Source organism: Strix uralensis, chromosome 1, assembly GCF_047716275.1.
Source record: "Strix uralensis isolate ZFMK-TIS-50842 chromosome 1, bStrUra1, whole genome shotgun sequence".
NCBI lineage: Eukaryota > Metazoa > Chordata > Aves > Strigiformes > Strigidae > Strix > Strix uralensis.
Window position 1 is genome coordinate 145,000,696 of NC_133972.1, and position 14,400 is coordinate 145,015,095.

At 37.8% G+C, this 14,400-nt stretch overlaps 1 protein-coding gene across 2 annotated transcripts; it reads right to left on the bottom strand.

Annotated features, from left to right (window-relative positions):
- Positions 1 to 5,338: 5,338 nt before the first annotated feature.
- Positions 5,339 to 13,887, bottom strand: LOC141949839 (carbonic anhydrase 1-like). 2 transcript variants are annotated; one of them, XM_074883911.1, is made up of 7 exons: positions 12,844 to 13,887; positions 12,439 to 12,636; positions 11,159 to 11,277; positions 9,159 to 9,254; positions 8,220 to 8,282; positions 7,069 to 7,224; positions 5,339 to 5,939 (listed from the first exon to the last, which is right to left on the bottom strand). In XM_074883911.1, the coding sequence occupies exons 1-7, from the start codon at positions 12,878 to 12,880 to the stop codon at positions 5,829 to 5,831; spliced, it is 780 nt and encodes a 259-aa protein (XP_074740012.1). In that variant the 5' UTR covers positions 12,881 to 13,887; the 3' UTR covers positions 5,339 to 5,828. The 2 variants fall into 2 exon arrangements, with proteins under 2 accessions (XP_074740012.1, XP_074740002.1); XM_074883901.1 differs by lacking the exon at positions 5,339 to 5,939 and having other exon boundaries at positions 5,953 to 7,224.
- Between the last annotated feature and the right edge of the window lie 513 nt (positions 13,888 to 14,400).

The window sequence follows — 14,400 nt, forward strand, 5'->3', positions numbered from 1 at the left end:
GACAGCTTTTTGTGCCATTACTACCAAATCTGTCCTAACACATTTTTCAAGGGTAAATCTAAATGTTTTCTGACGGCATGTTGTTGGTGTGCCAGGGGTTAGTGTCTCCTTATCGTGAGGAAGCAGTCTGGTTTCAAGGGGCAGCCCAGATGACCAGATTGCCCCTGTCCTCAGCTCTCTCTTGATTAACACCCCTCCAGCTGAAGGAGTGAGTTTACAGCAGGGCAGGAGAGGGTATGTTCAGAGGTACCATTTATAAAAGTATTGGCAGTGTATGACTTGGTCTTTTATATTGATTCATTTTATTACATTGCTCTAACCAAATGTCACAGATAGAGATGAGTTCTTTTTGTGTTAGATTTTGTCATGCCAGACACTATTTTTTTCTAGTCTTTCAGCCTCATTCACTGCTTTATCCTGTTCAACTTCAGTCAACATGCAGTTTGCTAAAGACTTCAGTGAGAGTAAGAGCAGGCCAAATCATTACCACAAATCAAATTTGTGGTGTCTCAAAAAAGTTAGTCCTTGTGCCACCAAGATTCCAGTGCAGATCTGATGTTCTTTGTGACCAAAAGGTCAAAAAAGCTGCTTAGCAAACTGTCTAACCCAACGCTGCCAGTCAGCACTTGCCTACATGAGGGTGAGCCCGGGGGCCAGCGGGCTCAGCCAGGGCTGAATTCAGTGACGCGGCTGTAGCTGAGGCCTGGTGCGGGTCGTGCACAGCCAAGCTGCGGGCCCGTCCCCCAGCCATGCTCTGTGGCAGCATTTTGGCAGACGCACGCTGCCCCTCTGCCCCACCGTATCCAGTTACTGAGGCATCACTCCAGCAGCCATCGTCCCGCTGAGCGACATGTGCCAAGAACCGCTGGGCATGCGACATGCTCCGTTGCCCCTCGGCCATCCCTGGATTTCTCTTGCTTGGGTGGGATGGATTTAAGTTCACAGGTGTCCTGAGGAGGGGTAAATGCTGTTCAAAGAGTATGTGAGGAATGAAGCTGATTCCCCCCCTGGATGGGAAGAGAGAGGGAAGCTTGGGCTTTCCCCAGCTCACTCTTAAATTTCCACCCTGGAGTGTGTGTGTGTGTATATTTATGAGAAATTAAGCAGAGGCTACACATTGCCTGATACATTGAATATCAGGGATAAGATATTCCAGCCTCTCAATTTCACAGATTTATCCAAATGTGAGCAGTGTCTTTCCACAGACAAAATAGGAAGTGAACGTAATGGATATCTAAAAGGGGATCATCAGGTGGTGATAGTTTGGCAGTGAGGGAAGTGCTCGTTTCAGGCTGCAGGAACAGAAAGTGCTGCTGCTGTCACTGATCCCAAAATGGCACAGCTTGGTCTTGCATCCGCTCAGGCTCCGTGGACCCCAGCAGGCCAGCGCCCATGGCAGCACCACCCTTTGCTGGGCTGCTGGAAGCTGCCAGGACACCTTGGGGATGAAGGGCACTTGCCTCTTTGTCACCTGGGCTCTTTAGCACCGTTCTGAGAGGAACCTTACAACTTCGCCTGACTTAGTGCTGCAACGGTTAGCCCTTAAAAAGAAATTAGTCACAGTTCACTGTACTGGTGTGAACACAATCCCATAGGTGTACTTTTCTTACGCATGTACTATTTAACCTGACTTGGCTCTACCTACACTACAGTGAACTTTGTGGCACAATTTAGTCTGTTGATTTTAAAGTTTTTATGGTGTGATCTCCTGGTTACCTCAGAGCATTGCAAAAGACCTAATGGCTTAAGCAGCCACAAAATAAATGCATTTTATTTGAGCTCTGTGCCAATGCACAAAAACTTGAATAAGGCATGCAAGGAAGCTATAACACATTACAAAAACATAGGCAGCAGTACACCATTAGTCCTGGAGGGTTTTTTCAGCAGTTTAAAAATTTTTTTTCTTTGATAAATAATGCAATCAAGAAATTCAGAATAGCTAGCGAATGTGTTGATTTTGACAAGCAGTTTTGCTTGAAAAGCAATTTTTAAAGTTTCAAGATTACATCAAGTATTACATCTGGACATTTTCTAAATGGTCTACTGAGACTGACTTCATACTAAGTGGTTTCTTCCACTACCCAGCATTGCTGCTAGTTGCTTCCAAGTCCCACATTTCCCATCCTGTGTTGCTGGGCTTGCTCAGCACTGCAGTCCTGCACCTGTTACAGACAGGATTAAAGGTGCAGAGGATTCCCAGAAAGTCCTATGAAAAAAGTGAGACTCTACAGACCCTACAGTAAAATCCCTAAGCTGTATCAGGAGCTATTAACTAGGCCTCCTCAGACCATCATCTCATCTACAGGGTTTTATCTGGGCATTCTCAAAGCACACTTACCAGTTGACACTTCTGTGGTTATAACAGTAGACTTCTTCCCTCAACACAAGGGAAAAGTTGAATTAGGAAGGATATTCTAAAGAAAAAAATGAATGTGAAACATTAACCAATCCAATTTTGTCTTATAACACTAACAAAGGAGTCCTAGTTAATGTGTCCAGCAGAGATCAAGGTGGAAGGAGTTGCTGCAGTCTGACCTGAAGTCATTCTGCTGATCAGATGACAAATGCTAACTTTTTCACAGCTGTGGAGCTACACAGGGGAACTTTATTTTAGCAGAGTTACTGTATTTTGAAAGTCTTTGTGAGTTGAAGAGAAGCCTAGCAGAAGTTCTCCAGATGAGCTGCATCTGTGGTAGCTTGCATTTACCTGTTCCTCTGTCATTTGGGTTTAAAGGTGATATACTGTTGGGTTTGGCCACTGTTGCACAGCACACAGATAACAATGTTTTTATGTACAGAGAAAATATGGAGTAGCAAATGAGAAAATGATTCATTCTGGTAAAAGGCAGAAATGGTATTCTTAAAATAAGACTTAAAAGATTTATGTTTTTCTGTGTAATTTCCTCAAGTCTTTGGCATTGAGATACCACCCATTCAAACTACTACACTGGGTAATTTTCATTCCCATTTCTCTTATATTGCCAGCAAGTACCATTAGATGTCAATATAGCTTTATGTCCTAAAATAAAATCCTGTTTGTATTTTGTTCTCTTTCTTTGCTATAAAGATAAGAGATCTCTCCTTCACTGGTAGTCAAAGTCTAGATATACTATGAAATGAGCTTGCCTTCGTCAAGTCAAGGACATTTAATTTGCCTTACATTTCCTAGACTATGAATTGCTTATTCTTTTTCTTGGTTGCCATAATCAGGTCGTTTTGATTTTTACAGTCGTTCCTACTTGATGTTTTCACTTGTATTTTATTAAAGTAATTTTCCAAAGGAGTTACACAAAAAGAAGCAGGGTGGAGTCATTTATGTTGGAGATGAACTTGAGACAAACTAGTAGATCCAGCTGCCCACTTCCTTGTCACCCTTGTGCACACACGCAAAGGTCTCCAACTGATTGAACCCACAGTTCTGCAGCTCAAGCGCACTCTAAATCTGAGAAATTACAAGACAGCTCAGCACACTACTCAGAGAGCTTTTTAAATAGACTCTGAATGAAATAGCTCTGTATAGGAAGATGTTATTCTGCCTCACAGATTTGTTATCATTTCTCAAATGTGTGCCCATTGTGGTCTCTTTGTGAGGTTTAATTTTTTTGCCATCACAAGGAAGATGCCTCCTCTGAAACCAGTCAAAGTGATATAGCTGTGTCTCCATTCTCACTTTTCCCACAAGCACCATCAGACTTTTCCTCTGGAGAACTGGGAGGAGTGAAAATTATTATCTTCCTGTTCATGGCAGTTAAAGGGATGATGCAGTTGTTGCACTAAGGCAGAGACAAGTGGTGTGGTTTTAGGATCGCTCATTAAGAAGGTATCAATTACCTGAGGGAATTATTGACCTCTGTAAGTCTTTTTGTAAGTTTATGAACCAAACGAGGCATTTTACTAGCTTTGCTTAATCAGGTAATAGGAATAGGTATTGCTGATGGGGATGGCAGGAATATCTGACTGAATGTTGATTTGTCTGATTTTTAATTAACACAGAAGTGGAGACTGCTTTTGAATACTGAGCTCCTCATTCCCATGCTCATGGGTGAGCTCCCATTTTGTTCATGATTCTGCATCAGAGATTGATATTATTAGGAAAAGAAGCTTTTATGACAAAAGGAAGATTCTTGTTCATAAAGGTAGAGGTCTAAGACTAAGCTGAAGTATTACATTGAGCTGCCATGTGCTTATCTGCAGTTTGTGCTCACTCTTCTGCACTTTCAATGAAAAATTTTTCCTCTAGTTCCAAGCTAGGAGAATAAGACTAAATGACCTCTCCTTTTTTCAGGTGTAAATTGCTTGTGGTATCTCAAAACTTATTTCATATAGAAAGTTAGGCATAAATGTGGCACCTGTTTTGGAACAGAATAAAGAAAGGTCTTGGTATGATTTTATTGTGTTTCTTACAAATGCATCGCATTGAATAAAGTTAGTCTTGACTTCTGTCATAGTGCCTAACAGGCTAATGGCACAAGGCATCAAGGGTACACAAGCTAACCAGGTATAAGATAATTTGATTGGGGCAAGTGATTAGTTATTCATTTCACATGTTCTGGTATGATAAATGTTGCCACTGCATTATGGTGGTGAGTCACAGACCAAGGCCTTATTGATCCAGTTGCTGGATACACACACTGGTTAGCTGAAAAGGTTGACCTAGGAGTATGTCTCACTGAATGCAGCTGGCTGCAGCAGAGGTGGTTATTTTGCATTTAAAGCAATTCAGCTTTTGAATATGTTGGAAATGTGGATCTGAAAATTTTTTGTACTTTATAAAGGAAGTGTGAGGAACTGTAAATGTTTACAGCACTGCTTTTACGGTATAGTCAAAGGCATGCAAATGTTAAAGAAGAAACTATATCTGTAGCAAGATGTGCTGCAAAACCCCAACATATAATAGTCACTTATGTAATTTAATGAAGGTACTTCATCATTTCAGTCAAATAACATTTAAGTTACATAATGGGGTCAACTGGAAATCTCATTTTTTTCCTAATGCTTTATGTTGTTCCTCGTAGAGTCTGACTTTATCTTCTTCAGACCTTTGCCACTGCTGGCTATTAAATAATTCAGTTGTCACTGCTGGAGCCATTTGCAAAGCTGAGTACAGCTCTGCTTGAGAAATAGTGAAACTGTGTGACTTAACTGTACAGCCAGACCAAGGTGCTTTATTTTTCCATGGACATATGTCTAATAATTCTTTCTAAGGTCTGCAGGTGAAATAAAAGAGCAATTATTACAACATTTCTTTTAAAACACTGATGGCATAGCAGTGTTACAATACTGTTTCATTTCAAAGCGCTTTCTTTATTAATTGAATTTAAATCAGGCATATATCAGCTAAGCTAGAAAAAGAAACCATTTTTATTAGCCAAAGCAACAATAACCTATTCATAATTGCCATTAATAGAAGAAATTTCCTTGCAAAAAACAACAGACATCTCATACAGTTGCATAAACTCTCCTTGTGGGAACCTGAGTACTGATTAATTTCACTCTGAACAATGACTTTGCTTCTTATCACCACAGTTTACTTAGCACATCAGGAAGAATGTGAAGATTCATTAAAAATTTTGAAGTACATTTCACTGTTAGAAGTCATGCATTAAAACAGATTAGTTGCCTACCACAAAATAATATAGATCAATTCCAGTAAAAGCACTAGCCAAATGGCACAGTGAATTACAACAGCTTCTGGCAGGACAGGAATATTGCAGCTAAGAACACATGCACTGTTCTCATTTCTTTGGTAGATTTTTCCATAGTCTTTGTTTGGATGTGTTGCTCTTGATGAACAGATTGTGCTCCAGATTTGCTTTGGTTGTCTGGAATTAGTCTCTCACCACTCTGCCCTTCAGTGGTTGGGGTTGCCGGTGATTGCTCAGTATGGGACAAGGTGCTTCCCCTTCAGCAGAAGACAGGATTGTGCGGAATTGAGCCAGCTAAATGGGGCAAGGAAGGAAGGGATATATTTAGCTTTTCACTTTTATCTTGCATATCTGAGAAATTGTTATACTTCCTAACTAACTTTCTATTTTTTAAAAAAAATTAAGCTTCATAATATTGAATTAATCCAGTGGCAAGTCAGGATTTATGCTGCCACACATCTTTGAATATCCTATTGACCCCTGTATCCCAACTATCACAGAAACTTTCAGACACCGGTACTACTATGTAATCACTTATGTAAAAAAAATGTTGATAAATTAAACATATCACTAGTTGTGAAAGTAAAAGGCAAGGCTTAAGAACTAATCCAACTTTGCTTTAAACATTGCTTTTTATGTCAAAATATTTGTACTTAATTTCTATTCCCTATCCATGGAATAGCCCAATGAATAACACCTTGTACAAATATTAAGGATCTTCATAACACCCAAATTATTTCTACAGGTGTGCTTTTTATTTTCAAAGATTCCAAGTACTTAACTAGCCTTATCTGGAAAGATATTAATTCAAACACCTTTGGATGGGCAGGTGGCAATAACTGCATGACAGTTTCCCAAGAGTTCAGAACACAAAGAATTCTTATCTGGGTAAGGCCAGTGAGGGATATTTAGCTTGTCCTACAGACATTGTTAGGAAATAATGCAGTAATAAAGCAATTGGTATACCTCCTAACCACTCTACAATAGCACTGAATAGAGCTATACTCTGGCTATTTGATCTTGTGGCACAGCACAAAGCTCCCTGCTCAGGCAGGTTTTTGGCTGAGATTTGATGAGAATATGAATTTCTTTTGGGGAGTCTTCTAGGAATGAAGATGGGAAGAATTCAGCTTTCTGCCTGGCTTCTGCTTTGGGAGACATAGCACTTCAAGGAAGTTTAATTAAGAAAATTGCCTTTCCTGGAGCAATAGAAGCAACTCCACCAATCTGAAGTCTTCCTATCTCAATTTCCACAAGACTTTGTAAGATGTGAGTAGCCTAACCCAGCTGAGGCAGAATCATAAGTGTTTCTTAAAAGCAACAATGTGGCATTAAGGTAGTGCTCATTTAACAGTAAAAATGAGACAAATAAACCTAATGCAGCAGTACAATGTAAAGGGTCTTGTTCCCTGTAATAACGTACCTGCTCTGAACTGATAGTAATTGGCTCTTTAAGTATAATCCAGATGACACTCTCATGGAGGGGAGGATGAGTCAGAGAGCCATTGTAGGTCCAGTAATCCATGGATTTAGGCAGTAGGCTTGAAGGATCAAAATCAGAAAAGGGAGCTTTCTTACCCTGTGGAAGATACTCTGGGTTAATGAAACCCATGAGTAAGATAGGATTTACATCCCAGACTGCAAAGGAGTATGTTCCTAAATCAGAGGAGGTAATTTCAAAACACTAGTGTTTTCTCATAGCATCAGAGGTGAGTTGCTTGCCCTGGTGATAAGTTTGACACCGAGATACATCTAGGCTGGCACCACTGACAATGAGCAGTGTTACTCAAAAAAAACCAAACAAAAACCAATTTCCCCCCAAAATGGTATCAGATACCAAAGAGTTTGGTCATCACTGACTAAAGGTGTTTGTTTTGGTTTGTTTTTTTTTCTGAATACTGAACTCTATGCTCCTGAGCAAGTAAAACACTTCAGTGTATAATTAATTTTCAGCTGTCTGTTGAGGCTAAAGGGAGGATTCACACATGTTGGTAACGTTTGCATGTTCAGGGTCAAAGTCTACATTCCTTTTTAAAATCCTGTGGGAGATGCTGTGTTGTATTTTTAACATGCTTCAATAAAATTCCGATATTCAGATTCTATTTCTGCTTACCTTGTGCCTTTATGAGAGACTTAGTGGGAATAGTCACTGCTTTACAAGACTGCTTAAGAAAAGTGCAGTTATGGTGTTATTTCTTCTCCCTTTTTTTCCTTCCTTTAATTGAGAGAAACTTCAGTTTGGTTACTATGAGGCTGTGCTGGTGATGGACACCAGGGGTAATTTTAAATAGACAGATGGATGGAAGCATAGGATTAGGTAGGTATCAGAACTGTGTACTCTTACACAAAGAACCTATAGCTGTCTACAGGGTGGAGCCCCAACAATACAAAATATTTTACAGGATCCTGTAAACTCATGTCCAGAAGCATGCTTTCGGCTCCCACATCTCAGCAGCATTCTTCAGCTGAACACCTGCATTATTCTGAAGTCTTCAAAAAGGCAGATGAGAGACCGTGTAGATTTTAATTTAGCTACTTTATATATTATCATGATCAGGCTGTGATGATGTTTACCTTAGTCTTTACTGAATCCAAGGCCTTCAAGACACCCTTCAGGTTTTCATTGCATAAGCCGAGCTGTAAATAAAAAAATACTTTAAAATCCTAAATATGTAACAATAGTTTTATTCTAACAGAATCAAGAATAAGAATATGCTTTATAAATCTTCATTAGTTTATCTTTGCAAACCCACTATGAACGAGACAAAATTTAGAACTTTTTGAGGAAATAACAGGAAGTTTTGCTTGTGCTTTGCAGAGTAATGCAGACTGCAAAAATAATCCAGGGTTCAGAAGTATATGATTGATATGATCATATGTGCTTATCTTTGAAATTCGCTTTGAAAGCATTCAGAGATATGGTTTTGCTGGTATCTTTTTTGCAATGTGAACTATTAGTAATTATACTTTAGCATTATATAATAATATATAATATTATTTAATGGTATTTTGTTAACATAATAAAGTCCTTAAAAATAAGGAATTCTTTTTCCTGCCTTGGTTTTGAAAGGCTAAATATGTCATGTGCATGGATTCAAGATTTCTTGGAGTGCTGATTTAGAATTTTTTTTTCTGATTGCTAGACAGTAATAGCACACATGACTCGAACCATCTTCTGTGAAAGTTCACATCGCTGTAAATGGAGTGGAAAGCAAGCAGAAAAGGTGTGAGCATTGCCTGTTACAAAGGTGGATGAAACACCACAAGCTCACTAGTACCCATGCTTTAAAGTGCAGCTCTTCTTGAAGGGTCTGTGGATGAAATGGGGATTTGGGTAAACAACCATGTAGAAGCACGAACAAAGTTGGCAATAGGAGATAAATCAGGATAAGAGACAGACATCTCCACTGATTTAACAGAAAGGTGTGTTTTTCCTGGTCCTCATCATGTACTGCAGTTTTGGTAAGGAAAGGGAAGAGAGACACATGTGGTTTTAGTATGTCAGTAACTGACCTTCAGGAAGACAGTGACAATTGCCAAGCCATCCGGCTTGTCGAAAGCCTCAGCTACATTCGAATACTTGTCTGCATTCCAGTGAATGAGATGAAGCTAAAAAGCAATTGACAGGATCATTTTTGCTGGTTCTATTACAGAGAAATGCCACAACTAGAGTAACATAGTTAGAAATGCCACTCTGCACTCTTAGGGTCTGACCGTGAAACTGAGAACGTGCTTGTGAACACCTGCAGATTTATGGTGGTCTGCTGAATTACCCTGGCATTGCCAGGACTCATACCCCGGCTTTACCTTGGGGTAGGCAGAACTGCACATATTCCTGAAAGCAGTTTAGGGGTAAGTACAGAGACATGTACAGAGACATAATCACAACTTACAAGGGACATATATATCTCTAACTCTATTGCTAGCAGTCTCCTGTGCATGCCTTTATTTCCTTGTCTTTAAAAATGTAATACATAAAATATCATTTTAAGGAATGTAACCACTTCATTACACATGGGGCAACATTTATTCATAATAGTCCCATTTACTGCAAAAGATTGATGGTATGGCCATGAACATCATGGCTGTGGATGGTTTATATTCAACCTAAAGCTTTCAACAATTATTTGACAGTATTTGCTTTAATAGAGTTACAGCCTAGTATGTTGCTTATTATATCTTGAGCTAGTTTTTGTGAAATATCAATTTCAAAAACTTACAGAATGTGGAAATCATAGGAGTTTCTTTATATGCCTTCTCATCTATTAATATGCTTAGCAATTCCTTAGCAACTATGTAACTCTATGGCGATAATCTAGTCCTGAATTATTTGTACAATGTTTCAGCAACATGGTCACAAAAAATATCAAAACTTCTTAAAATACAACGAAGAGATTCTAAAATATAGAAACAGAACATGGAAATTATCATATAATGCACATAATCTTAACATTCTGATTTAAAACAATTTAAAAAAAATTCTGGTATTTATTAAAGCTGAATTGCTATATTTTCAACTTAACATCTTTACTGTTTCAACATATTTTAAACTATTGATTCAAAGCAAACTAAAAAACACTTAATCATGGGCTGCTTAAACACAGCTTAAGTGCACTATCTCTTTACAGCAGAAAGCAATTCTAAAGGGACACCCCTTTCTTATCTTGGCTGTATCAAATGAGATAGCTTTAGCACTCTCAACAGCAGAAAATTTCCTATTAGGAACACACTTCTGGCTGTGTGTTCCTAATGCCTACATTAAAAATGTATAATCCATCTCATTAGTGTGTCATGTTGTAATGTTCCTAAAATCTAAAAAGATGCCAAAGATAACATTACATGGATTGAACATGAATTGTTTGCTGGCATGTTCATGACTGTTAGCAGGACACTAAGGCCCTGGAAAACAAATACAATCTCTTACTTTAGAGGTAGTTTTCAATTTTTGTAAAACAGACCTTGCTTCATTATCTGAAAATATTTAATGTACTTGACAGCTGCTGAGGCCATTACTAGATAACTTTTTTTATCTCTTTACTTTCATTAATTTCTTCTGGGTTTCCTTCTTATTTGCTGCTTTTGAAAAGCCAGGAAAAAAACCTTACAGTGATCAGCATGCTCGTAGCTCTGAGGAGTTGCAGCTACAATTATAGTGGGGCATTGGGTGATCAGACTCTAAAAAGCAGATGATTTAGTATTAAGCTGAATGTGTGTGTACAGCTGACCTTTTTAACATTTAGCAAATGTTACTTTCATACCTGCACCATTCAGCTCTATTTCATTATTTAAATATGGATTTAGGTTATGTAAATTTAGATTAATAAGTACTGACCACAAAAATCCAATTTGCTCTTGCAAAGTCAACTTTGCATTTGCAGAGTTGGTATTGCTTTTGCAAAATAAAATAACTACCAAAGCTATCTAGATATGCTTGTTTGGTTTTTTTTCTTAAGGATGATATACATGACCAGACTTTGAAAACTTGACTTCAACTTTTCTTTCATTGACTCTACCTCTGAGGCATATTTCCTTCCATCCACTGTGTGCTCTGAGCCTTGCTCATCAGTTTGGCCCCAATGGAAATGAAACTGCCGCAATCTATATGTTCCGGTGAGAGGTCCACCTGTCAGCACTGCAAACGAATGAAGTATGGTAAAAACATCAATCAATAAAGTCTTCCTGTCAGGCAAGTTATAGATTTCAAAGATTTTATAACATGCAAGCAGTTTTCTCCATGTTAACATGTTTTGATATTAGATTATTTTTAAACATCTGGAGAAAAAAAAACATTTTGTGCAGTTAAGCCAAAGTTATTGAAGGTTTTAATTCTAGGTATGTGTATGAGTGCATTGGTTACAGTAAATCTGCATGTCTCCTCAGTGCAGTTCCAAAATTCAGGTGAAATATATGTGAATAGACCTTCTACCTCAGAGAGAAAATAAAAGGAAAAATAATGCAGAAAACCAGCAGTTTGCCAGAAAGAGCAATTGGATTTTAATAACTGCAGAACAAACCATCCTACCTCATGAAATTCACTTCCCACTAAAATTTGCATTATTTATGACAGTATTTTAAAGGTGTCTTTCTTCACAAAAGTAACAGTTATAGGTAGTTGATGTCTGAATTTAGACTATGAAATGCCACAGGTGTACTTCGACATTATTGACTCTGTTTATTGGTCATTATCATTAATTCCTTGCTTACAAGCACATAAATATGTATTGATTCCTACTGTGGTGATAGGCACCTGTAATTGTGCATGATGCTTAGAAATATATGCCTGGAGTTCCTGAAGCACTTACAATGTTATACATCAGCACAAAGAAATCTCCTTTGCTATCAAGGTAGTAAGACTCTCTGAGAAAAAAACCCTAGTCCAGAGTGATTCCATACGGAGTTATACTGTGAGTAACTTTTACATATGTATATATCTCCCACCGCATGTTGATTTAAAATAAAAGTACAACTGAGTAACTGTGTTTAGAAACTCTCCTCCTACCTTCCCCTTCACAAATCAGTGATTATCCTGGAGGTTTCCTACTGGGAAATTACCAGTCCTTTTGCCGTTAACACAGGAACACTTGCCAACAAGCCCTGATTTTAAAGAACATAATCTGGACCTTCTATAACATTTAAAGTGTGTTGCCAACTGTTGCAACAAAATTAGCACACATACCCTAATCTATATAAAAAACTCCTCGAAGGCAACTCATCTTGTTTTCTATATAAATTAGAGAAAAAGAGAATGAAAAAAGAAAACATCCCCCTCTCCAGATCCAGATTTTTTACACACCTGATTGATTGTCCTTATCCTCAAAATTCACGTGGAATGAATGTCCAACATTGACAATCTCTTTGCATGTGGAAGGTTTCCAAGTGATCTGAAGAAGTCCCAGAGATGCATCTTTTTTTACTTCCTTGAGTTTAATATCAATAGGAGATTGACGTTCTCCATTGGCAATAGGGTATAACTTGTGCCAGTGGTCAGGTCCTGGGTAAAATAAATAAATAATTGAAGTTTTCTACTTCTAATTCTGTGTCAATACTGAATTCATGACACTTTCCCTTGGAACCAATTGTATACATAATACAGATACTTGATATGTTACTAATCCATGTAATTCTGAAGAATTTCTATAAGGAAAATAAAGAAATATTCAATTAATAAATCTGATTTTCTATTAAAGATAGCTTTTACCATTGTTGCCTTGATAACTCCAGTTCAAACTTGACATTTTTTTTCTCCTTGCAAGGCACTGTCTTCTTTAAAAAGAAACTACTGGTGTTGATGAGAGTTGTTAAGATGAGATCTCTGCTCTGATTTTCTTCTGAATTTCTAACTTATGCCTAGGCTTTTATATGCCTGCTTAAACAGTAAAGACAGCAATATTTTCTAACCAACCTTTATTGATTTCATACGATTTCAGAATGCCATAAGAAACTGTGATAAGAGTAAGGATTGTAATAAGGAAATAGTGTGGTTGCAATCTGTTTACTTTTTGATTCAGTACATATATTAAGATAGATATGAGTTAGATGCCAAATTAAAATATACATCATTCTAACTGTTCAAATGTTGTCCAAAGGCCTTTACACTAAATCTTCTCAATCCAAAGGATAATAATGGTACAAAAGTGCAGACTACACAGAAAGCAATGGATGCTCAGCCTTTTTGAAAATTCATATCAATGATTTAAGACATCTATGTGTGGCTTTTGGAACATTAATTTGATAATCACAAAAAAATAGTCAATCTCAGTAGCTTTTAGTGGTGGAAAACAAATAAAAATGTCAGTGTGCAAAAAAAATGGTCGATATATTATTAAATACTACTTTAATATGACTAGCAATGCTCTCATTAGTGAAAGAGGAGGTCCAAAGCCTAAGTCCTACTAGCTTCAGGAGTTTTGGGAATGACCTCAAGCCATTTTTGTACTGCTGTGAATCTTCAAGGCAATCTTCTTGTGGACTGATGCCTGATTAAATGCATGATTGAAATCCAACTTTCAAAGTTTTCTCCTGAAGTAGGTCCTATCTTGCAGTTCAAGAATATTTACACACAATCGCCTGTTTCTTTAGTAATAAGATACCATGCCCTGACTCTCTGTTTTAAAGCTAAGTTCTACTAACACATATGGGATTTTGCCTGGCTTAAACTCTGTCTCACACACGCTTAAAAGCAGGATTGTATTTTTAGGACCATATGCTTGACAAATACTGCAGCATAGTTAAATAGTTGTGGTATTAGCTATATTTGTAACCATTTGAACTGAGTGTATGGAGCAATTATTTCTATATAAATAAGGTTTATCATAGACTATGTAAGCACTGCCTTGTCATCCTGCGTTGCAAAAATGGAACCTGTTGACATTTTCCTGTTTTTCTTACAGACTATTCTCAGTAATAGGAAACAGTTACTGATATCTGCCTTTGCAGATGTCCGCAGCTGACGTCAGGAATTTCAGATACCATTGTGCGAGTAATGTTATAACCTGTAAAACTTGTGGCATTGATGCCTAGGAATATGACAGCTTTTAGGTGTGTCTCAGTTATAGGTAGATTGAAATTTTGTGTTAGTTTTTTGTTGTTGTTCAGAGGTTATATTTTATCAGAATGGAAAACATTCAAAGGAAAATTACCACCGCAAACTTCTGCTGAAAGAGATACAGCTTCAGCTGCTTAGTCCCTGACCAATTTTCTAGTCAGATTACTAAGATGATATCAGTGTTTCACAACATCATGAAATTTCTGCTTG

Bases quoted from the DNA above. Each gene is read 5' to 3' on its own strand.
- LOC141949839 (XM_074883901.1), bottom strand. From the start codon at position 12,880: ATGTCAAGTTTGAACTGGAGTTATCAAGGCAACAATG. The intron at 12,637-12,843 runs GTAAAAGCTATC...TATTTTACCCAG, and splicing joins GAGTTATCAAGGCAACAATG to GACCTGACCACTGGCACAAG. The intron at 11,278-12,438 runs GTGTGTAAAAAA...ATTCGTTTGCAG, and splicing joins GGATAAGGACAATCAATCAG to TGCTGACAGGTGGACCTCTC.